The sequence below is a fragment of the Sciurus carolinensis genome, chromosome 4 (assembly GCF_902686445.1).
Source record: "Sciurus carolinensis chromosome 4, mSciCar1.2, whole genome shotgun sequence".
Lineage (NCBI taxonomy): Eukaryota > Metazoa > Chordata > Mammalia > Rodentia > Sciuridae > Sciurus > Sciurus carolinensis.
Window position 1 is genome coordinate 50,727,281 of NC_062216.1, and position 24,196 is coordinate 50,751,476.

At 38.0% G+C, this 24,196-nt stretch overlaps 1 protein-coding gene across 9 annotated transcripts in view; it reads left to right on the forward strand.

Annotated features, from left to right (window-relative positions):
• Slc20a2 (solute carrier family 20 member 2) overlaps window positions 1–24,196 on the forward strand; it is a 100,388-nt gene that overhangs the window by 54,809 nt on the left and 21,383 nt on the right. For all 9 annotated transcript variants that reach the window (XM_047551095.1, XM_047551096.1, XM_047551099.1 and 6 more), the window contains 4 exons: window positions 4,368–4,508; window positions 5,870–5,955; window positions 10,405–10,501; window positions 19,501–19,617. In XM_047551095.1, the coding sequence (XP_047407051.1) occupies window positions 4,368–4,508; window positions 5,870–5,955; window positions 10,405–10,501; window positions 19,501–19,617 (441 nt within the window). The remainder of the gene's footprint in view (window positions 1–4,367; window positions 4,509–5,869; window positions 5,956–10,404; window positions 10,502–19,500; window positions 19,618–24,196) is intronic.

A 24,196-nucleotide genomic window follows, 5' to 3' on the forward strand; every position in this document is an offset into this window, starting at 1 on the left:
TTTATTTTCTCAAAGTATTAGAGTCTTGGTGGTTACAATAAATTTCAGCTAGGTGAATACTTTTCACAAAAGCTTAGAAAAATATATTTGTAGAATAGCTCTTCATTGTTTTAGAGTTGTTTAAAAGTTATTGAAGAAGTAATATTACCTAAATGTGTTTTCAAAGTTTACTTATGAAGTTTCCTTGAAGGTTGGTTTATAGTTTTTCTTAAGATTTTTCATCACTTAGGATGCAGCGTTTTGAAATGTGACTGTCAAAAATAAATAAATAAATAAGAGGACTGGAGGTGTGACTCAGTGGCACAGCACTTGCCTATCATGCACAAGGCCCTGGCTTCTACCCCCAACACTGCAAAAACACATGACAGCAAAACAAATATTTATTGGGCTGAGTGAGAATATAGTTCAGTGGCAGAATACACGTTTAGCATGCACAAGGGCCAGGGTCCAATCCCCAGCACCAAAAATCAAACAGATAATATATATTATTTTAACTTTCGTGTTCTTAGTTTAAGTTCTAGTGCCATTACCAACTGAATCTTAAGTGGTTACGTTTCAAGAAGTTCTGGTCTTTTTTGTTATCAGTATCATTTTTTTGGCTCTTGTTTTGATTTTCTTCTTCTACCACTGGGAACTCCTTTTGATATGTGTATGGGTATTTCTGGCCAAAAGATAATTTTATGTCACCTGTGTATATCATGACCTTTTATTGGTAGTTTTCTGTTGTCTAGATGAAAAGAACTGAGGTGAGTGAACTGTGTTGATGTGCAAATAAACTGGTTGGTCAGTGTGATTTCTCCCTTGCCCACAGTTACCATAGGCTTGAAACACTATGGGGGCACTTCCTTACAGTTGAAAGAAAATTCCAGGCAGGAGTACACTAAGTGCAGCTGACAGGACTCTTTCTCTGCTTGCCTCTAGGTAGAGATGACGTCACAGCAGACAGCTGATCTATACGGGTAATTTGGTTAGGGAGAAGAGGGTTAGAGAGGAATTCTACCACCTTCTGCTTTCAACAGGACATATCCTTTTGTAGGAAGAGTCCTGCAGTAGGAGGTAAGAAAGATGCTGGTGTACCAAGAACACAGCCACATTCCACAGGTCCCTATTTATTTATGGTGTCACTAGCATTCCTTATGCACCCAGAATGTAGAGATTACTTGCCATATTAAAGGTGAACCATTATCTTTCTTTATAGTTAGTTTTAGAAGTTATTGAAGGTATCTGATCAAAACAGATCAATATACTAAGGTGTTCGATATTAAAAACACAGTAGGAAAAGAGGTCCTATTTCTCAACATTTTGTGTTGTAAAGATGTAAGTTTCTAGATTGCTTTAATTCCAACCACTATTGTAATTATTGAATTTCATTTACCTTCACAGAATAAGTGTATCTCCACAGTCAGATATAATTGAAATTCCCTTAGAAAAATAACCGTTATTTGTAAAATTCATCCTTGGTAGTTATGATAGATATCTAAAATTTAATCATATCAAGCTGAAATTAAGATTTTTCTCAACAAGATAATGTGGGCAAGATGCATTGAAAGCATGGGAGAAATAGAAACACTGACAAAATTCAATGAAATTTTTCTTCTTGTGAGGAAAATTTTTGAGCAATGGTTGTGCTTATTAAAAAGATTAGTTACTGAGGCTACCCTGAGGTCTTAAGTCAGAAAGTTTTGTGAACTGAGCTTCATGTCACTACTAATTTTTTGTATAGTCAATATAATTTGTCCAGTTTTTCATTTTTCCCACCCCTGGCCTTGGCTCTTTACTGAAAGAATGAAGCTACTTACCTCAACTAGAATTTGGGTTTACCAAAGCAATTTGAGGTTTTGCTTCAATAACATGATTGTTTGCTTTGGTTTTTTTCTCTCTTTCTTTTTCTTTTCTTTTCTTTTCTTTTTTTTTTTCATGCATGATTAGTTGAATTTCAAAGCCAGTATGTATTTGGGATTGGGGGAGTTTATTTGAATTACCTAGATTTTAAAAACAGAACTCCTTGCAGAGGAGCTGTATATATTTAAGATGGTAGCATAATTATTATTGGCCCAAACCAAAGCTAATTTTGTTCAGAAGTCCAGATTCTTCTAGTCTTCCTCTTGAAATTCTACCTTCAGTTTTTTCTTCTCCCTCTCTCTCCCTGCCCTTTTATTCTATTTTATTGTGTTCTCTCTCTCTCTTTTTTTTTTTCTTCAATAAATTCTCCCCCATCCTATGGGCCTCTGTTTTTCTGTTAGAGTTATGTTAGAGTCAAGTTGGTTGGGTAGATGAAATTGTTAATGCCATCTCTACTTCCTGAACAAGTTACCTTCTGACACTCTTATTCAGCCCTAAAGCAGTTGTCTACTTTGTATGAAACCACCAACTGTTGCCAATACCTACTGAGAATTCAAAACTCAGCATCTCCTCATGGAAATACCCACACTGGCGCAAACTATTTCCTTGAACTGCCGTAAGAAGCATATAGACCCCTTATGGCTGCTCAGCATCTAGGCTGCCAAGCCCTGCCCAGTCCCTGCTATCCTCCATCTCCTCTTTCTGGTCTGTGCTCCACCTTCATCTACACCTGTCTCTACTATGACCCTCAACCTTTGCTCTGCCACTTCTTCCATCTTCCCAGGATCCTGCTGCCTCAAAGATGCCTGTCTTGCCCTTTTCCCTAGGTTTTTCTTACATCCTTATCCCATAGTTAATCCCTTTCCTCTTTGTAGGATGTTATTATCTTACATTAAAATCTCTCTTTTCCCCTTTTTTCTTCTGGATGTGAATGTAATCCCATTTACCTTCAGCTGTTCCAGAGGGTTAGGAGGTTCCCACCCACATCCAGGTCCCCATGCCATGCCTACCTCCATCTTCCCCCCCTTACTGCTGTTCCTTTCTTCTCCTTCTCCTCCTCCCCCTCCTCCTCCTCCTCCTCCTCCTCCTTCTTCTGCTCTCTCTCTCTCTCTCTCTTTCCCTTCCTCCCTCCCTGTTTCTCTCTCTTCCTTCTTCCCCTTGCAGGCAGTTCCCACACCCCTTACCCTTCCTTACAAACTCTCCTCCAGTATATATTTTACAAAGTCAGCCAGAGAAAGGAGAGCACCTTTCAGGAAGGAAAATCCTGTCTGAATGCAACAGAGTGAGTTTTACCATGCTCTTACATTCCTAGATTTAAGTGATGGTTCTGGCTATGAAACTTGCTCCAAACTCTGGCTTTATTTTTAGAACAACTTAGTCCCTGTGGAGCCCAGGGCTCAGATGTAAAGCTTAAGGAATTGTCCTCAGGGAAGCCTAGGTGCTGCCATGGAGCCTGTTACCAGCTTGGCAGCACAAAGCTGGCCCCTTCTTCTCCCAACACACGATTCAGGGATAGACACAGGGTCACAGCCGGCCTCAGCTCAAAGGTCAGCACGCCTGGCCCTCACTGGAGCAGCTGTCCATGTTGCCTCACAAACTGGGACCTGTGCAGCCATAAATGACCCTTCTGTAACTCAGATGTCTTTGAAGGAAATGCCAGGGGTCTGCCTAAAGAGGTGCTGTGCTGCCAAGCAACCGGGCTTCCACAATTAACATTTGGGATTAATAATGTACCCAGCTTATCTGCCAGACTCTTTATTCCTGTACAGTTCTGTACAGGCTTTTCAGCAACTGCTTCTGAAAGCGATCTCTCCCAGCTGATGCTTTTAATACTCACTGCAAAATCTGATCTGCTTATGAAAATATCTCAAGTGAACTGTAGCCTAGAAAAATATTAAGCCTAGGAAAGAGTGGTGGAATGGAAGGAGAGGACACAAAGCTACACGAAGGGCTCCCAAACACACCAGCAGGATCTGAAAGCAGATGCCCAACTTTGGGCTAAATATCACAGTTGTTTTTCATATGAGAGGCAAAAAAAATTTCTTAATGTGGTATTTTGCACTCTTTTACAGACTAATATGACATGGACAACCTCTAGCCCTCCTCATTACATGACTATAAGGCATAACTGTAACAAAAATTTTCCCCAGTGTGCTGCCTTTCTTATCTTTCTGTGTGTGGTAGTCTTTAATCTCTTGCTGGTTTTGGCCAAACTTCACACCAAAACAAGTTCATCATGGGCATACTCACCCTTATGGGACAAAGGCAAGTGATAACTGGCATCAGGAGACACGTCTTTAAGTACCTAGACATCATAATCTCTTCATGTTAAAGAAGAATAGTCCTTCCTTAAAGTTAATTGAGCAATTTTTGTCTGGATCTCAGCACTTTGTAAAGAAACAATCTATAGAAAATTAAACTCAGGGAAATGCTGTTATGGAGAATAATTCAGGTTTCTTCCCTTGGTGGCTAAGGCCATACTATATGTCTGATTTTTATTTCATTTTTTGTCTTTCAATCTACAGGTTCAGCTGTTTGGCAGCTGATTGCTTCCTTCCTGAGACTTCCAATCTCAGGAACTCATTGCATTGTTGGTTCTACCATAGGATTCTCACTTGTTGCAATTGGTACAAAAGGTGTGCAGTGGATGGAGCTTGTCAAGATTGGTAATTGCCATTTTCTTTTACCTATAAGAAGGAAAGTTTACCTTTTCTAGAGTAAGTTTTATTAAAAGTTACTTTATATTTTTCCCTTCAAATGTTAACAGTTTAGAAGACCTGTATGGTATGAGTTATGCTTTCCCCCTTAGAATTTCTGTTAAAGGAGATTGTGAACTGTTATGTGTTAGACAGTTTTAAACTCCATTCTTTTAAAATTTTACATTGTCATCCAGCTTTGAAAATCAATATCTATTTGTTCTTCTCAGGCAGAAGAGAAATTTATTTGATTGAAGTCACTGTAAAGGTCAGAGAAAGAATAAGCCGGAAATAAGGAAAATGTCTTGAATCCAGGAACTCATGGTTATGGGGAGGCAAATGAGGCCAGTGTTATTAACCTCCCTGCAGTCAAGACACTGTCCAGTCTGCCCTTAAGGAGGAAGCACTTTAGTGTTGCTTGTAGGTGATAGGTGTAGGTTATAGGGACCCAAACAGGTCAACACTCATTCCAAGAGTAGTAATGGTCTACATCCTGGCTATGCTTTTAGCAAGAGGTAAATCCACTCAGCCTCATGCACCCATAGTGAAAAATGCTCTTTTGCCCCCTCAACATCCTCTGTGTTGCTCATTTTCTGCCAGAATCACTGCCGCCTCAGGAGATCCAGGTTAATTAGATCTCTGAGCTGCCAATCAGAGACACAAGCCACCAGAAAAATTACCTTATAATTCAGTCCTCTGGAGAAGTGGTCATCAATTAGCTACACTTTAGAACTCCCTAAGAAAGTGATTTTAAAATACCACCCAGGGCTGGGGAGATAGCTTAGTTGGTAGAGTGCTTGCCTTGCAAGCACAAGGCCCTGGGTTCGATCCCCAGCACCACCAAAAAAAAAAAAAAAAATACCACCCAAACCTCATTCCAAACCTTTCAGATAAATCAGAATTCTGGAAGTGGAGTTAAGAGTATAACTGTATAACTGGTTTTTAAAAACTCCCCAGATAGCTCCAGTGTGCCACCAGAACTGGGAATCTAAAGGAAGGTGACCACCTTTTAAAAAAGTCTTACTGTTGGAACAAGTACAGGACCTGCAGGTGAAAAGGCTCAGTGGAAATCAAAGGAATCTGTTTTCTGAGGCTAGTGCTTGGTGGGACAGTTGCTCCACTGAGCTGACAGTGTAATCTGTTATGTGCCACTGTGTTTGTGTCTGAGTGGAGCAATGCATGGAGTCAGGAGGGCCTGCTGGGTTCTGAGTTGAGTAAACTATTCTGGGGATATTTATTACTGTATATAATATATATTGCTTGTCATTGTATTATAAAAATATGACATTTATGAATTTTAACATTCATTAGACTCTTTTTTAATCATTCAGTTGCCTCTTGGTTTATATCTCCACTGTTGTCTGGTTTCATGTCTGGCGTGCTGTTTGTATTGATCAGAATGTTCATCTTAAAAAAGGTAAGTGAGCTGTTTTTGTTTTTATTAAATTTACGACTAATTTTGGTTCTTCTCAATAGAAATTGATAGCAAGAGGGGCCTGAGGGAGAATTGTATTTTCATTATAAGGCACAATACTGGGGAGTTAGTCTGACGTTATCATAAGTGCCCAGAATGAGCCAAAATCAAGTATCCAGCAAATCCCCCAGAAAATAGCACCTCCAGTAGTGTTTCTGGGAATTGTGATTTAGTTCATTAGTTAATGCTCCCAGGAATTGTGCTCAGACCTCAAAAAAGAAAGGTAATTATTTCCTGACTGTTAAGCAGAATAGAATGAGATATTGTTAAGATTTTGAAATTGTTATTAAAAACATCTGGAGAATTTCCTTACCCAAATCCAAAAATATTTTCCTATTCTTTTTAATGGAGATATCAAGTTTGAAACACTGACTTAATATGAGGGAAGGATACAAAAAAGAAAATATACCTACAGGGGGTTCATTTTGTCTAAAAAATAAAATAAGATTAAAATTAGAACAAGATTAAAATTAGAACTTAAATCAGTATTCTGAAGAGAAACTTAATTGTCATTTTTTAATTTGATTGTCAAAGGACTATTGCAATATTTTTCCTTTTTATATTTCATTTTTTAAATTCACATGTAATGTTTGTACTTATTGTGGGATAGAGTTTAATATATATATCTAATATATAATGATCAAATCAGAAAAATTAATATTTCCTTATCACATTTTATTATTTCTATTTATTGGTAAACTTTAAATTGTTCTCATCTAGTTATTTTGAAATGCATAAAATGAATTGTTACTGACTATAGTTACCCTATTGTGCTATATAGCATTAGAATTATGAATTAGTCAGCAGTCATTATGACAAAATACCTGAAATAAACAACTTATAAGGAAGACAGTTTTATTTCGGCTCATGGTTTCAGCGGTTTGAGTCCATGGTTACTTGATCATGTTGCTTTGGGCCCATGAAGACACGAGCAGGGAGCACATGAGGGATGAGGCCTATTCACTTCATTGTGATCGGGGAAGCAAAAAAACAGGAAGAATAGAGAGCAGGGTCCTGATATTCCCTAATATACACCCTCAATGTTCCACTAGGCCCCACCTCCTAAAAGTTCTACCACCTCCCATTAGTGCCACGGGCTGAGACCAAACACATGGGCCTTTGGGAGCTATTCAATATGCAAACTATCGCAAGCTACTTCCCCCATTGAACTATATTTGGTACTCATTATCCACCGTCTCTTTATTCCCCACTCCTACCTCCTTCTTACCCTCTGGTGGCCTCCATTCTACTTTCTACTTCCATGTTTTTAACTCTTGTAGCTTCCACAAATTAATGAGAGCATACAGTGTTTTTCTTTCTGTGCCTGGCTTATTTCACTTCACCTAACACCCTTCAGTTTCATCCATGATAATCACAAATGACAGGATTTTTATGGCTAAATATCTTCTATTTCATGAAAGATACCACATTTTTTAAAAATGATTCATCTGTTCTTGGACATCTTGGTTGTTTCATTGCAATGTTTCTGTAAGCAATAAAGTACCTTTGATTGCTGTGTTGTACAGTAGTCTCCCTTTATTTATGGTTTTACTTTCTATTATTTTAGACCAACCATTGTCTGAAAATATTAAATGGAAAATTCCCAAAATAAATAATTCAGAAGCTTTACATTGCATGCCAATTTGAGTATTGTGATGAAATTTCTCACCACCCTGCTCCATCTTACCTAGGATGTGAATATTCCCTTTGTCCAGTGTATCCATACTATATATGCTACCTACCCATTAGTCATTTAATAGCCATTTCAATGATCAGTTCTATTGTGACAGTATCACAATGCTTGTATTCAAGTAACTCTTAGGTAGAAACCTAATACTGTGTCACAATGCCTACATCATTCACCTCATTCCATCTCATCCTGTAAGCATTGTATTATCTCATATCATCACAAGATGAGTATAATAAATATTTTGAAAGACTACATTCACCTAAGTTTTCATTATATTTTTATAATTCTTCTATTTTATTATTAATTATTATTGTTAATCTTACTGTCCTTATTTATAAATTGAACTCTATGACAGGTATGTATGTATAGGAAAAAACAGTATATAGGGGTTCAGTACTATCCTCAGTTTCAGGCCTCTACTGGGGACCTTGAAACATATTCCATGGGGACCAGTGGGGACTCCCATAGCATGCTGTTACTCAGCACATCAAGGACATGCCTTCTTTCAGCTATATATTGCTTGAAAATACAGCTTTTTGCTTTTAGCATTTTCTAGTGGTCTATTAAGTACAAACTTGCCATCAACATTTCTCACCATTCCTTTTCCTGGACTTGGAACAGCTATACTAATATTTGTTTACATCTTGGAAGGTGCCACTCTGTCTTGCCTGCCAGCCTTCACCCTTTTTATTTCCTCTGTCTGGAATCCATCCTTGCCTGGCAAATTCCTACTCACCTTTCAGGTATCACTTCCTAGGAAGCCCCTCCTACCCCAGCTTCTGGTTGGTTACCTCTTGTTTCTCCTGCCACAGCACTATGCTTTCTCATCATTGCACTTGTGTGGTGTTTAATTTCTTCCTTAGTTGCCTGTTTGCTGTTTGACTGTAAGATCTGTAAGGATAAAACCATGACAGTCTCAGTCACTATACCACTATACTTTAAAGACACTTGTTAAGTATTTGTTAAAAAGGAGTGATGAGTTCTTGTTTGGCAGGGGTAGAGAAAGATGATAAATGGACTGATGGAAAGAAGGGAGGGAGAGAAAAAGTGGAAGAAAGGAGACAAATCTTAATCAGACATTTATCATTTGAGTTTTAAGAGTAGGTTATTTGGGGCTAGGGATATAGCTCAGTGGTATTGCCTAGCATGAGTGGGGGCCCTGGGTTCCATCCCCAGCACTGAATAAAAAAAAAAGAGAGAGAGATTAGGTTATTTGGAAAAACATGAAGCAATTCAGTTAAAAAAAAAAAAATCAAACTTGGGACTTTCCAACTTCAGAATTTATTGGTTTGTAATCTTTCTATGGACAGCTATTGTTCCCAAGAAAATAATGCTTTGCAAACCAGATACAGCCGGCATCTGAGCACCCCAGTGTTTTGTTTTCAGTCCAGTCTGCATTCTTTTCACGTGTCACATCACAGGTTGGAACGCTGACTGTCTCTCTCACCCCTCATTCCAGCCCATTTGTCTTCATATTCACTTCTCTTGCCTAAACTGGCCGTAGCTCTCATGCAGTTGAATCACTTTCTGTCCCTGCTCTAACATGCCTTAAATCTCAATGCCAGTCAACACAAGCCTCTTGACAAGTGCCGAAGGCTACTTGAACCATTCTGGAATAGGTACTTGATGAGTTGAACTGTGTCTCAAGCATCCTTGATTTCCATACATGTTTGCATTTTGCTGTAGGCATTTCTAAGATAGCCTCTATTTATTCATACCTTGATAGCTCTCTCAATTTTTTGACATTTCTTTTTATCTCAGTAAGTGGAATGCTTATTTAAATGTACAAGAACATCTTGTGTGGTTATTAGAAATCAGTTTCTCTTTGAAATAATTAAGTGATATCTGTGTGCCAATACTGTGTTGGGGAGTTCCTGGCCATATTATTGCTTCAAAATCCTGTAGATATGCTTAAAACTAAATTTCTAATAGTTTCCCAGGTATGATTTAACCTCAAACATGTGTGATACCATTCTTATTGATATATTTAATTGAGGGAATGTTATAACAGAAGGCTATAGTTTTTAAATAAATGTTTTATTAGATAAAGAACCACAATTATTTTACTCTTGATAGTTGAAATCAAACATTATACCTTATAAAAAGATTTTGAAAATCATAGCACATGGAAAAGTACTTGTGTTATAAAGTCATGTAAAATCTAAGAGTAATACAATAATCCTTAAGTCATTTGACTTAGAGAATCCTCAGAGATTAGAGTCTCAAAATATTTGTCAGGGGCTGGGGAGATAGCTCAGTCAGTAGAGTGCTTGCCTTGTAAGCACAAGGCCCTGGGTTCGATCCCCAGCACCCAAAAAAAAAAAAAATTGTCAAATGTAGACTTTTAGGGGTTTCAGAGAAATAGTTGCTGAGCTCTGGGCTTTGGTCCCCAGGCACTGACCTCCCGCAACAGTTCTTTTCTATTTCTAAATCTGACATCAGCTCATGTGACTGTAGTGCTTTAATGTGTCTGCTGGCCACAATAGTGGGCCCTTTGAAAGTGCATCTGTGTAGAAGAGATGGCCCCAGCTGATGCCATTCCTGTAGATGTGCAGTAGAACACATGCAGGAACACACCAGCCTTTTGGGCCACAGTGAGGTTTGGGGAGACTTCCTTGTAACAGTGTCTTGTGTCATTTTGCCTGTGTTGCCTCCAAAGGCTCTGGAATCCTGACCTCCCACTTTCTCTGATTGTTCCACAGGAGGACCCTGTTCCCAATGGCCTCCGGGCACTTCCACTGTTTTATGCTGCTACTATAGCAATAAATGTCTTTTCCATCATGTACACAGGAGCACCAGGTAAGAATTCCCTGAAAACTTAGATCCAGCAGGCAAGGTGCTTTCTATTTCTAACAGTGTTGATTTATTTGGCTTTTGCATTGTTGTTGACTGACAGTGAAAAGCATTATTGATGGTCATTATGGAGCAGTGAAAAGAGCAGTAATGCACTTCCTTGTTCTGAATACCTTAGGAATTCATGAACTACAAAGGCAACAGGCTTTTCAGTTTAAAAAAGAATTAAATCCCCATTCTGCCATTTACCTAACTGTGTTGCCCAAGCAGCCTACTCAACTTCTCTGAGTCTCAGAACCTGATCTAACAGCACTTAACTGCTGAGCAATAAAGGGTCAGGAGGGTATGGAAATCCTAGTGCTGGGCAGGCACGTGGTCAGTAGTACCCACCAGCCATCTACAGTGCGGCAACATAGGCCATCCATAGACGCAGACATGTCGGCTTAATTAATCTAACAACTACAAGCCAATACTGAAACCAGTGATGATTTCCTTTTCAGAATTACTCTTTCTGATTTGGGGGTAGGAGACAGTTAAAAATTCTTTTACATTCTGAATAGGAAGAGAAAGAAACTCGTGTGGAATATTCTTGTGTGCACACATTTAATGTTGATGAACTGGTAATGTCCTGTTAGATGTCTCTGTATATGCAGAGTGCAGTGATGGGCACTAGGAGTCCCGGTAACTTGGAAGACCGAGGCAGGAGGATCACTTGAGCCCATGTGTTCTAGGCCAGCCTGGGCAACATAGCGAGACCCCCCAAGACCCCGTTTAGGGTAATGAAGAAAAAAATCTCTGTACATATTTGGTAGAGAGGATTCTTCCTTTGTTTCACTTTATGAGATGTGCTGCAAACAGCCAGATCCTCGGTATAAACACTAAATACGAAGTCAATAGATACATGAATTCACATTGTTTTTCATCTTATTAATGTCATGGATTTGATTTAGTTTTTGGCTACATCTGACAGAAAAGTCACCGCTACTCAAAAGATAAAATTTCTGCTAAATGGAACATTGTACTACAACTGAAAAGTACCATCTTCCAAAGTGAGGGGAATACCTTACGGATTTCTCCAATTAGGTTTTCTTGGTGTAATTTTCCCTGATTTTTTATTAAGAAATTATATTTTGTTTACTTCAGTACTGAAATTTTTTGAAAATTATTTTTAAATGATTCTTAACATTTTATAACCTTTTACTTTGCCATCTCTGTCGCATTCAAAACATTGATCTTAGGTTTGATTACTTACATTCAGGGCTTCCAGACTCTGGGTGACTTCTGCAAAGGACAGGGAGGCATCTTAGCGGATTTAACTTATACCAAAAGCACAAAGCCGAAGGTCAGAGTGAGGAGGAGAGAGATGAATCCTCACTTCAATCACAGCCAGCTTGGCGTCTCTCTTCAGGTGTTATCATTCATGGACTATGAACACTGTTTGCCACAAACTTTCCAAAGTGGCCCTTGATTAATTTTTAAAAGAAAACGAGAGGCAGAGAAAATAGGCAGTTCCATATGCTGGAGTTAAAAACCTTCCTACCAAGTGTGTGCTTTCTGGGTGACTGGAAGGCCCAGGAATGCTGTGCTGGAAGTAACCTATGACAACGAGACATCTTCATATGTAATCCTGCCCATGAATGATGATGCACGTTCTTAATTTCATGAAGGCTCTTGGAGCTCGAGTAGCTGAACAGAAAGCAAAACTCCTCTCTGTGCATGGGGTACTGGATTCTCAACACACACACACACACACACACACACACACACACGAAAGAAAAGAAAAGGAAAAGAAAAGAGAGAAAAGGAAGAGAGTCTGAGCTAATGAAGGTTGAGGATGCCTCTCGTAATGACAAGTCCTGGAAATGGGAACTGGTATAAATAGGATGATTTCATTTTGTTTCTGCATTTTTTCTACCCTCTATTGTTGCTTCCTGGTTTTGTTTTTTTCTAAATGCCAGGATACAAATGTGTGATTCCTTCTAAATTCTGACTTTATATATACTTGTCCTGTCTTTTTAAATCTTTTTCTTTTTCCCTTCTTTTTTAAACTTTTATTTGCACATTTGCTAAAAGGAACATCTTACTGGGAGAGTAAACTATTCTAGGGAAAATTAAACTATATGGTAGACGAGACATAAAGGACAATACACATACTTCATAGGGTTGTTGTGAGAAATAGATAATATAAATGTATTGGGTTGAGTCTCATGGATTAATCCTTCCAGTCCCCACAGCTCCTCTGGAGGGTTGTTGATATTGCCAACTGCACTTGTATTGGGACACTGAGGCACAGAAATACCGCATTCCCAAGGTCATATAACTAGTAAGATGCAGGACCAGAATTTGAACCAGTCAGCCTAGTCCTGAACCCTGTGGTCATAGTTATGATACACTTAATATACTGGTTATTTTGTAGAAGGTTGCCACCTCCTTAATTAGGAATATAAAAAAATCTGCATAATGGTGTTGAAGATTATTATTCAGTTGAAATACAAATATTCCCAGTCCTAGAGTTCTTGTTACATGTATGGGGTGGGCAGCTGTTCTGTAAGAAACATAATGTTCAACTCCCTAAGTCCCTGGGGACAGTAGTAGGAGCTCCATTAAAGGAACACTGTGGTTCCTGAGATAATGTGGGCAGGGCACTTAGCATGGTGCCTAATGCATAACTCACTTAATCATGTTAGCGACTGTTTTACTACCATCAGTCATTATTAGCCTCGTTTTGTTAACTATTAACTTGACAGTAAATCCTGAGTCATCCTATCTTTCTATTTTTCCTGCATATATGGAACATTTTACCTGAAGTTTTCCAGGTTTGGTGGGTGGAGGGGATGTTGCCTAGAGGAGGAAAAAGGAGAAATTTATGACCCTGAAGGACCAAACATTGTGTTCCTCCATTCAGTCATAAAAGGACTTTGCTAATATTTTGGCTCCTGGAGAATATCTCTAGAATATCCAGTAGGTGAGTCCAAATCTTATTTTTATTTAAGCACTAAAGGTTATTATTTGCCCTTCAAACTCTACTTTAATTACATACTCCTTCCTCATTTGGGGCATCTCCACTTGTCCAGCTTTATCGCAAATAGCCGTGATGACATATTTGGTAATAAGCTTGAGCTGAGAAGAGAGTCACTTTAACAGTGACTGAGTTGATCCATTTATCTCAACATATGTCTACCCTTCTAGAATTTATTACTCTTGGTTCCCTTTCTTCCTTAGAACAGTTTCATGTGATACACAGAGGCGTCAGAGATAAAAGAATGAAATTCTCTTAACAAAAAAATGAGTGACAGCATTAATCTTACCCAGTTTTAACTTTAAGAGATTTTGATAAATAGCATTTGTATGCACGGAGATGAATTAAATGGGAATTTGTTGAATGTTGAGTTAGAGTATATTGTTTTGATTTCCTCTGTTCCTCTAAATTATTAAGTTGTTTATAACTCAGGCTTTGTTTGATTTGTTTTACTTTGCATCTGACATGACTTACCTCAAATAAAAGTCATTCTTACTCTTCAGAGACTGAGTGTATGCTTTTTAAAAACTGCCTTTGCATTTTTGTTCTTAAAAAAAAATGATTAACAAGAACCAAAAATAACTTTAGGAAATGAAGTGCTTATTGGGTTAGATACAAGCATGACATTTATTTTTAGTTGTAAAAGTCTTTAGTTGTGTGGCACCTGGTTTTTGTTCAATGTTTAGACAGTTCGTTGCATGCCTCTTTGAATAGGCAAAGCAGATCAGTTCATTAAACCTCTGGTAATTACATTTGACTTCTAAGTCAAAGTGAGGTTCCTAGACCAGCCACATCAGCATCATTTGGTGACATGTCATAACTACAGATTCTCTGGCCCAGCGCCGATCCAGAACTTCAAATACTTTATCCCAGTGATACCGCCGTTTACTGGTGACGAGTTCTGCTCCCTCTAATGTTGAAGTCTGAACACTAGAGAAGCATGCCAAGGCAAGCATATTAAGCAGGTTTTATTTAAAACTAGTAATAATACAGACTTCTCCCAAGGGCGAGAAGGGGGCCATGGCTGATGTTCTAGAATCCCCAGAAGTGAGTGCACCCTACATCCTTTATAGGTTAAGGTCTCTTTTGTTCTCCAGTTCTCTCCCCCCTTTTGTCTCCTTCCTGACTAGGCCTGGTTTTGCAGGTGAGATGTAAAAAGTGAGGAGGGGATGGGGCAGGGGGAGGGCCAAAGTGATTCAGGCAGGTAAGGGCCCAGGGGGCATTAATTAGCAGCTCCTTGCCTGTAGTCCCTGACAAGGGCAGGTAAATTTGGTAATCAATGGGCTCCCAAGATCCTCGACATTCCATTCTCCAAGGGCAGTCTCCAACTTCCAGAGGCAGATGGCTTTCATGGCCTCCATTTCCTCCATTTGACTCGATTCCCTATTTGACTCCATCCCCTATTTCTACATTGCCTGTCCCCAATTCTGGCTTCACCAGCAACACATGCTTCAGCGGAGGCCCTCCAGTGATGCTGATGCATGCTACAGTTGGAGAACCACAGCACTAGTTACCTTTTGGACCATAAACATTGCTACCTTATTACAGTTCTTAGGAAATGAGTGCTCTTTCAAAGGTCTAACTAGCAATCATCCTTTATTCCCCTTTGTATCAGTAAATGAATTCTCAACCATAACCAAGCCTGGTTTCTGGCTTCCCCAGAGCAAGCCTATACCTAAGGTATGGCTGCCTCTGACACTGCCCCTCCATTTCCTCTCCCTGCTCTTCTTCCTCTTCTGTTTCTATCCCCTTCTTTCTCCTCCTTTTCTTCCTCTATCCCTTTCTCTTCTTTTTCTTCCTCTTCCTTCCCTTCCTCCTCCTCTTCTCCATTGCCATCTCCTTTGCTTCTTTCTCCCCTCCCCCTTTTCCTTCAGTTACAGCTGCCTCTGATCCAGTCCCAAGGAAATCAGAACATCAACAACCCCTGAAGGCCCCTGGTTGGCTTTGTAAGAAGGAGCTTTGTTCTCCATGGGTCTCGGGAATTTCATGTTGTGATTGTAAATTGCAAACAGTGGAGAGGCAGGAATTTCAACTGCAGTAATTTCTAGTCCTGGTTTGGGGAAGCCCTGGGGTGAGAAGAGTGTCCAGTTATCACCAAGGGCTGGATTCAAAATTCACCTGGATTTAAATTCACCTCCTTTCCAGAACTATTACAAATGACCCCTGGTTTGAGAACTGGTACCATGTTTTTAAAATCCCAACTGTAGAGCAAATTAAGAAATAGCATGTTTTATTTCAAAAGTACACTTGATTGTCTTAAAGAAGTTGTTCACAGATTCCTTTTATGTAGGGAGCTCCTGTAGCGCTTTGCAATGTTGATGAAAAACAAAACAAAACTAGTAACTTCAGTTTATCAGGAAAGGCAGGATAAGAAAGAGTGATAGTACAAAGCAGGTAAGACTGTCTTTATGCATACCTCTGTGTGTGTGTGTGTGTGTGTGTGTGTGTGTGTGTGTGACTGTGGAAAGATGGCCACAAGATATTATCATCTAGCAAATGAAAGCAAGGAACAGTATATATAGAATAATTCTGCCACTGTTAAATTTTTTAAAGAAATCCTCACAATACTTTATAATGTGTTTGTATGTATCTAGAAAATGCCTGAAAAGACATGTACCAAATATTCCCCACTTTCTCTAGGAAGAAATGGAGGGCAAAAGGGAGGGTAATAGGAGGATTTCATATTTTGTACATCATGCAGTATGGTAGACACTGAGAATATTTTATAATAAGCATGTATTATGTTAAAACCAAAGGCAAAATCTGTGCAGTTAATAAGAAAGGTTGTAGGGAAGAGATGGTAAGGAGGGATAGAAGGGGACTGATATGAACTATAACCTAATTGGTTTCATATGATTTTGTTATTTTATAGATTCTAATAATGATTCTGTATGTGAAAAAACAGGAGGTATAGCAGAGTAATAACAATGGAGATGGAGTTTTTATAAAATGTTCCATTTATTTCTTCCCTAAATGATTTGAAACTACTGATCTTTTGTGGATTTGGATTGAAATTGTAAAGATGCTTGAGGTTAGAGCTAAATCACTATCCATCATATCTTTGTTGTTCAGAAAATGAGAGGCGCAGGAGATGAAAGGCCATTTAGTGGCTAGAGCAGAGAGTGGAGATTCAGAGCTCCCAGCTCTGGCTCCTGGAAGCCACTTTTGGCTGAGTGAACACGAGCAATTCAAGCTGTGCCCTACTTTGTCTATCCACAGAGCGAACCAACGTGCCATGCCTCGTTGCCCTCTGAAGGTGTAATTATTTGTAAACAATATGAGACCCTCACCAGGAAGACAATCCAATACAAAATGTTTTTGTTGCAATTTTGTTGTATATAAGTCAACCTTAAGCAGTTAGAAGAGAAAAAGTTTTGCCTTGAATACATTGATTCAAGTATTTTTCTATACTGAATTTTTGTACTAAATTGTTTTTTATTTTAACCATGAAACTCAATTTTATATATTTAATGTAGTGTGGAGATGTATAAAACAAACAGTTATCAGCTTACATTTCTTATGTGCAGGCTTTAAAAGTAATGCCTTGTTTCTTTCAACGCTCTGTTAAATTACTAAATTGCTGGAGCGATTTGGTAAGCTCTCCATCCCCATTTGATTACTTTCTCCTTTCTTACTATGAACAGCTTTCCCCCTGTTTTCCTAGATCCCTCCTCCTGGATTTATTTGCTGTTTCTCCCCACTGCTCCCACACTCAGAGTTATATCTATGCCCTACTTTCCCTTCTAGATTTTTATGACCTGGAGGGTAACCTCAGAACTTTCTGGCCATTTCCCTGGTCAAATGGATGGCAAGGCAGGTGTGATGGTACAGAGGTACAAACTGCAGGGGATACAGTGTCTTAGTGTCTTAGTTAAGGATCAAAGTCTTGAAACTGACCTCAGTTCCCCTTTTAGTTATTGATCCTGTCACCATTTAGGACCTCGTATGCTCCTAATGGGGAGCATGGAGATGGCCTTGAAGAAGCACAGGAAGTAGCCTTCTCTACTTCTGTTTTGGGTCTTACTCAGCATGAATAGAAAAAAATAGGACCTGATAGCAAAAGTGTTCACTCACTTAAAAAAAAAAAGCATGTAACTCATATTATTAATCTCTCCCCTACAATATGCACGACTTCCCTCTCTTAGATCAGGCTAATAAAATTAAGCCAAAAGTAACACACTTGACAGTTTTATCATCAATGAAACCACAGAAGGGAAAACCTCTTCCAAATCCAAATGCTTTGAAGCTCTAAGAATGTGGGTATGCTGTTAGTTTATCAGTTTGACTCTGGTAAATGAACAGTTACCACTAACTTGGGCAAGAAATAGCTGTGGAGTGATCCTTTGTCACAGTATGAGGACAACTTGCAGATACATAGCAGAAGCCAGGAAGCCACAGACATGGCCCAGTGGAGTCAGCTCGTGTGGTTTTACGTACAGCGCTGGGCTTCAGGTTCACGGGCAGAGCTGGAGTAGAACCAGCTGCCACTTAAAACAGTGCAGCCTGAGGACAAATGCTGAGTCCATAGCTGTATGTCACTCGGAGTTTGGGTGTGGAGCAGTCCAAGTGCCAACATTCTTACCAGTGACACTCTAGCTATAAAAAGGCTAGGTAGCTCTGTTTTGTTTGTTTTTCTAAAATATTTATATATATCAACATAACTAATCCCTGGTATTATTGGCTACCCATTCTGTAACCTCTTACAGTTATCAAAATATTTAATAATGATTGAGCAACTTGGAGCTGGTTTATTTATATAAACAAAGTAACAAAGCCTTCATCATTAAAAAAATTTATTTAAGAGCTGTTTTAAATAGTTCATTAATTTAAAATAAATGTTTTAACCATGTACAAAGTGACATTCTTATTGTGTATTTTGAAAGTTGCCAGTTTTTAAAAGTACATGTAACAAGAAGTGAAAGTCCCACACCAATTTCCCATTTCTCCAAGAAGAAACCATTGCATCTTTTTAGAACTTTTTCTGTATGTTCATACATATGGCAGGAGTAAGGAAGTGGGGGTTGTTTTCTGTTTTAAACATAAATTGAGTCACACTGTGCATATGTTATCACTTATTGGACTCTGGGCCTCTTTCCCAGTCAGTGCACCTCGCCTGCCTTATTTTTATGACTGTGTAATTATTTTACATTTCCATGATGATGCATGTATGAGTTGTTCTGAAAATTCTTACCTCTACAACTGTGGTAGGTCTTATATGTGTGTGTGTGTGTTCATGGGTGAGCATGAGTATTTAAGTTGTATACTTAATGAATATGTCTGACAGAAAATGGACAAAATCAGAGTGATGAGACAGCACTGTGGAAAGATGTTCCTAAACCATGTGCATGTTCTCCCTTTTATTGACCAATATAATTACAGCTCAATGTGCATTGTTGGATTTTAATGGAAATTTTTCTATTATAATTCCATAAAGTGACACTTCAAAGAAGAGTTATGCTTGAAGGTCAATGTCCTTTGAACAACTTTTATTTCTAAGCTGATTTTTAAAAAAAGGGTTGTATATATGGTCAGAGGGCCATTAAAGCAGGGCTGCTGACTAATAAGGAACCAAAAAGGCAGCAACCCTGTTCAGCGTCCACACATCAGCTTCTTCCTGCTGGTGGAAATGGGCTGCCTGTCAGGGGGAAAGGCAGCTGATTCCTTCTTAGCCACATTTGTCCACTTAGAAATTTAGTTACTGCAGTAAATGGCTTTATTCCCAACTTCAAATGCTGATTGTGCCAAATTGGTATCATTTTAATAATCAGTTTAATGACCAGTTAAAGTACATATTTACAAAGTATACTGTCTTAAAAATATGGCTTTCTATACCCAAGAGTACAGTATGTTTGGTTTGGTTTGGTTTGGTTGAAAGTTTTATTAAATACACATTCCAGGTGATTCATTTTAGACTGGGAGAATAGAAAACATGTTGACTGATGAGGCTTGACCAGTGACAACATTGCTGTTCATTTTTATTCCCCAGTGCTGGGTCTGGTACTTCCCATCTGGGCAATAGCACTCATTTCCTTTGGTGTTGCTCTACTTTTCGCCCTTTTTGTATGGCTCTTTGTGTGTCCATGGATGCGGAGGAAAATAGCAGGTAAGCGCCTTTTTATTCTTTGGAATTACAAAAATGCTCCTGATTCCTGAGAATTCCCATATAACAAACAAGTATCCTCACAAATGAGGAAATGAAAGTATAGTTAACTCTAGAACGTACATTGGGATACAAGCCCAGTCTCCTGGCTCTTGATTCCTGTCTAATTTCTGGCTCACACTTTTTCTTGGTAACTTGTGACTCAGATGAGCAGTGAGCCCTCATTGCCATTGGAAATAGGAAGTTAACTCTGCAGCCAAGTTCTACCAGCCTGATGAAAAACAGTTCTTAAAAAGACATACTACATATAAGTCTTTTAGTCATAATAGCCCCAAAGTGGGAACAACCCAAATGTTCACCAGCAGGTAAGTGTATAATCAAATCATGGCATATACATTTATAGAATAGAAGACTACTCAGTAATAAGGAGAATTGAACTAGTGGTAGACACAACCATGTAATAAATTTCATAGATGTTATATTGAGCAAAAGAAGGCATATGCCATACGATTCCATGTTTCATAAACTCTCTGTAAGTTTACCTTAAGAAATTCTATGGATGTTTCCTTAAAATTCAAGAATAGAATTGAAAATAGGGAAAACTAATTGAAAGGGAAGAAATCACCAGTTGCCTGGGAATTTGGAAGTAATTTAAAGGGACACAAAGGAATTTTTCAGGGACATGGGAATATATTCAGTTTTAACCGGGGAAATGGTGACAGAATGTGCTGATTTATTACATATTATCCACCATTTAAAATTTTGCCAGGTGCAATTGGTACATGCCTGTAATTCTAACAACTCGGGTGAGGCTGAGGCAGAAAGATCTCAATTTCAAAGCCAGCCTCAGCAATTTAATGAGGCCCTAAGTAATATAGTGAAACCCTTTCCCAAAATAAAAAGGGCTGGGATGTGGTTCAGTGGTGAAGGGCCCCTGGGTTCAATCCCTGGTACCAAAATTAGATAGATAGATAAATAGATAGACAGACAGACAGTCTGGATTTTATCATATGTACATTATACCTCAATAAAAACAATTTTAATCTGAGTGTGGTTGTGCCACTCTGTGGTACCAGAGATTCTGGAGACTGAGTCAGGAGAATCACAAGTTTGAGGCCAGCCTTAGCAATTTAGTGAGACCCTAAGAAATTTAGCAAGACTCTGTCTCAAAATTTTTTTAAAAAGCTAGAAATGTAGCTATGTGGAAAAATGCCCCTGGGTTCATCCTCAGTCAAAAAAAATTTTTTTTAAAGAAGAAAAATATGGATAGGCTGGTTATGTGGCTCAATGGTGGAGCGCTTGCTTAGCATGTACTCAGCCCTGGGTTTGGCCCCCAGCACCACAAACAAAAGTAGTTAGGAAGGAGGAAAAGTATGCCTAGAAAATCAGTCAGGGGTATTTTGCTATTACTAGCAACATAGTTGAATTCCAAGCCTTGAAGCCACATGCTTTTATGGGGCTCACAAAAAGAAAGAGAAATATTTAAATTTGGTCTCAAAATGTACCTTACAGTCATATTTCAATATGAATTTGAAAATCCATGTTAAAAAAAAACACCAGACTTTCTAAATTCATTATTTCATATGAAGTTACTACATATATAAATATAACTTAGGTGGAGAGAAAATACTTTAATTCTATTGGAAATATTTTATTTCTTAAGCTATAGTTGATGTACTTTAAATTTTAGTATTTTCTTATATGTATGAAATATTTTTAAAACAGTGCATTTTAAAAAATGTAAATTGAAATAATTCTTGATGTATAACAGTAATCAATTAATGATTGTAATTCTAAATGGGAAATTTACCTATTAAGGTCTACTTAAAGAACTAAAACAAGAAATTTTCTTGTTTTCAAAAACAAATTATAATAAACATAGTTCTCAATGAAAAAAAAAAAAAAACCAAAAATATTAAACATCATACTCATGAATTGGAAGACTCAATATAGTAAAGATGTTGGTTCTTCCCAAATTGATCTATAGACTAAAATAATTGATATAAAAATCCCAGGAGAATGTTTTGTTGATATAGACAAGCTGCTTTTAATATATGTATATAAAGTCAAAGAAACTAGAAGAGCCAAAATCATTTTGAAAAAGAATAAAGTTGGAGGATTCCTACTCACTGATTTTAAGACTTATTGTAAAAGGCTGGGGGTATAGCTCAGTGGTGAGCACTTGCCTCACATGTCTGAGGCCCTGTGATCAGTCCCCAGTACTGGAAAAAAAAAAAGAAAGAAAAAGAAAACAAAAAAGACTTAACTGTAAAGCCACAAGACAGTGTGATTTATGAAGAAATAGACTTGTAGATTAATGGAACAGAATACAGTACAGAAATAGACCCATACCCAAATTTGGCAAATTAATTTTTTTTTCTTTTTTTTTTTTTTTTTTGCGGTACTGGGGATCGAACTCAGGGCCTTGTGCTTGCAAGGCAAGCACTCTACCAGCTGAGCTATCTCCCCAGCCCGGCAAATTAATTTTTGACAAAGAATCAAAGGCAGATCAATGGAGAAGGGTAGTCTTTTCAACAAATGGTAATGAACTATCAATCATGCATATGCCAAAATAAGAACTTTATCCTAAACCTTAAACCTTATAAAAAGTTAACTCAAAAACACCCTAGAATTGGGCTGGGTTTGTGGCTCAGCAGTAGAGCCTAGCATGTGTGAGGCACTGGGTTCAGTCCTCAGCACCACATAAAAATAAAGGTATTGTGTCCATCTACAACTAAAAATATCTTTTTTTAAAAAAAAATCACCCTAGATCTACATGTAAAATAAAAAACAATAAGACTTTTGGGGGAAAAAAAACAGAAGGAAAAACTTTTGTGACATTGGGTTAAGTAAGGGTTAACACATAACCCCCTAAAACATGATCCACAGAAGAAATTGAAAAATCATACTTCATCAGAATGAGAAAATATTGTTTTCTTAGAAGTATCATTAAGAGAAGATTCTTGTATTCAGAATATAAACAAATTTTAGAAAACAAATAATCCAGGTAAAACACGAGCTAAATATTTGAATAGGCACTTCACCAGAGAAGAGATATGAATGGCAAATAAGCCCCTGACAAGGTGTTCAGCATCACTAAACATCAGGGAAATAAAATCATCATGAGATATCGCTACACTCCTATTTGAATGGCTTAAAAAAAATAATACTAAACACTGATGCGGAAGAAAAACAGCTGGAACTCTCGTACGTTGCTGGTGAGAATGCACAATAGTACAGGAAAACAGTTTGGCAGTTTCTTACAAGGTTAAATATACATTTACCATAAATACCACTCCTGAGTATTTCCCCAGAGAAATGAAAACTTAAGTTCACACACAAAAAAGCTATTCTTAGCACCTTTATTCATATCACCAAAAACTGGAAACTCCACAGAATGAAGTAATGAACCTTGGTGTGGTGCCTCCACACACTGGAATCCTACTCTCAGCATTAAAAGAAACAGGCCTTTGTGGCTGGAGATATGGCTCAGTTGGTAGAGTGCTTGCCTCGCATGTACAAGGCCCTGGGTTCAATCCCCAGCACCACAGAAATAAAGGGAAAAGAAGAAACAAACTGTCTAATCATGGGTGAACCTAAAGGCATTATGCTGAGTAAAAGAAGCCAGTCTCAAAAAACTACATGTGTCATGGTTTTATTTAGATATTTAGATCAGATACTTTTGTGGGTTTCATGGTTAGGGACTGAGCAGAGGGTCTGACTACAAAGTTTTGGGGGTTAATGGAACTTTTCACGTTCTGATTGTAGTGGTAATCACCACTACATACACAGTTCTCTGCATGTTTCAAAAGTCAGAATTATACAGACGTCTACACAGTCAGATGAGTGCATGTAAATTTAAAAACTAATAATTTTTAAAAAATTCACTTTTATGCATACAACATAAAACCAATTAGTGAAACCATATCACTAGTGGATTAAAATCCAACTTCGTATTCCCATGGAGCTGCTTCCTGCCCTGTCCTATCCTGAAAAATAAACATTCCCTTCTGTATTCATGCAGACAACTAGCCTGAGATGAGCCACTTTTATTCATGCTGTTTGTCTGATTTAATCTGTTGAAGTCTGAAATATACATAAATGCTTTGATTTTTAAATATTTTTCCTGATAATTAAACCTTAATGTCATGCTTTCCAGGTTTTGGCTGTAATATCACAACAGGAAATTGATACTGTCCCCAAGGCTGGCTTCCTACAGAGTTTTTTTTTTTAATTGAGCCTGTATATTTTGATATTTCAGTACTTAAAAAAATGTTAAATATTTCAAAAAAGAAAAATTATTTTTATATGTGTATTTTAAGTACAGATTAGTGGTTAAGGGCATGGACCCGGACCACAGAGCTATTACCTACATTTAAATCTTAAATTTAAATGCCACTTACTACCTATGTGAGCTGGGGCCAATGACTTAACCTCTCTGTGCCTCAGTTTGCTCATTATCAAAATGAGAAAAAATAATAATACCTGTCTTACATAAATGTTAATTTTCGTTATAGTTATTATAATCTTTACAAATACTGTCTTTCTAGATTATAAACAACTTCAGATGAGCAATCTTTAG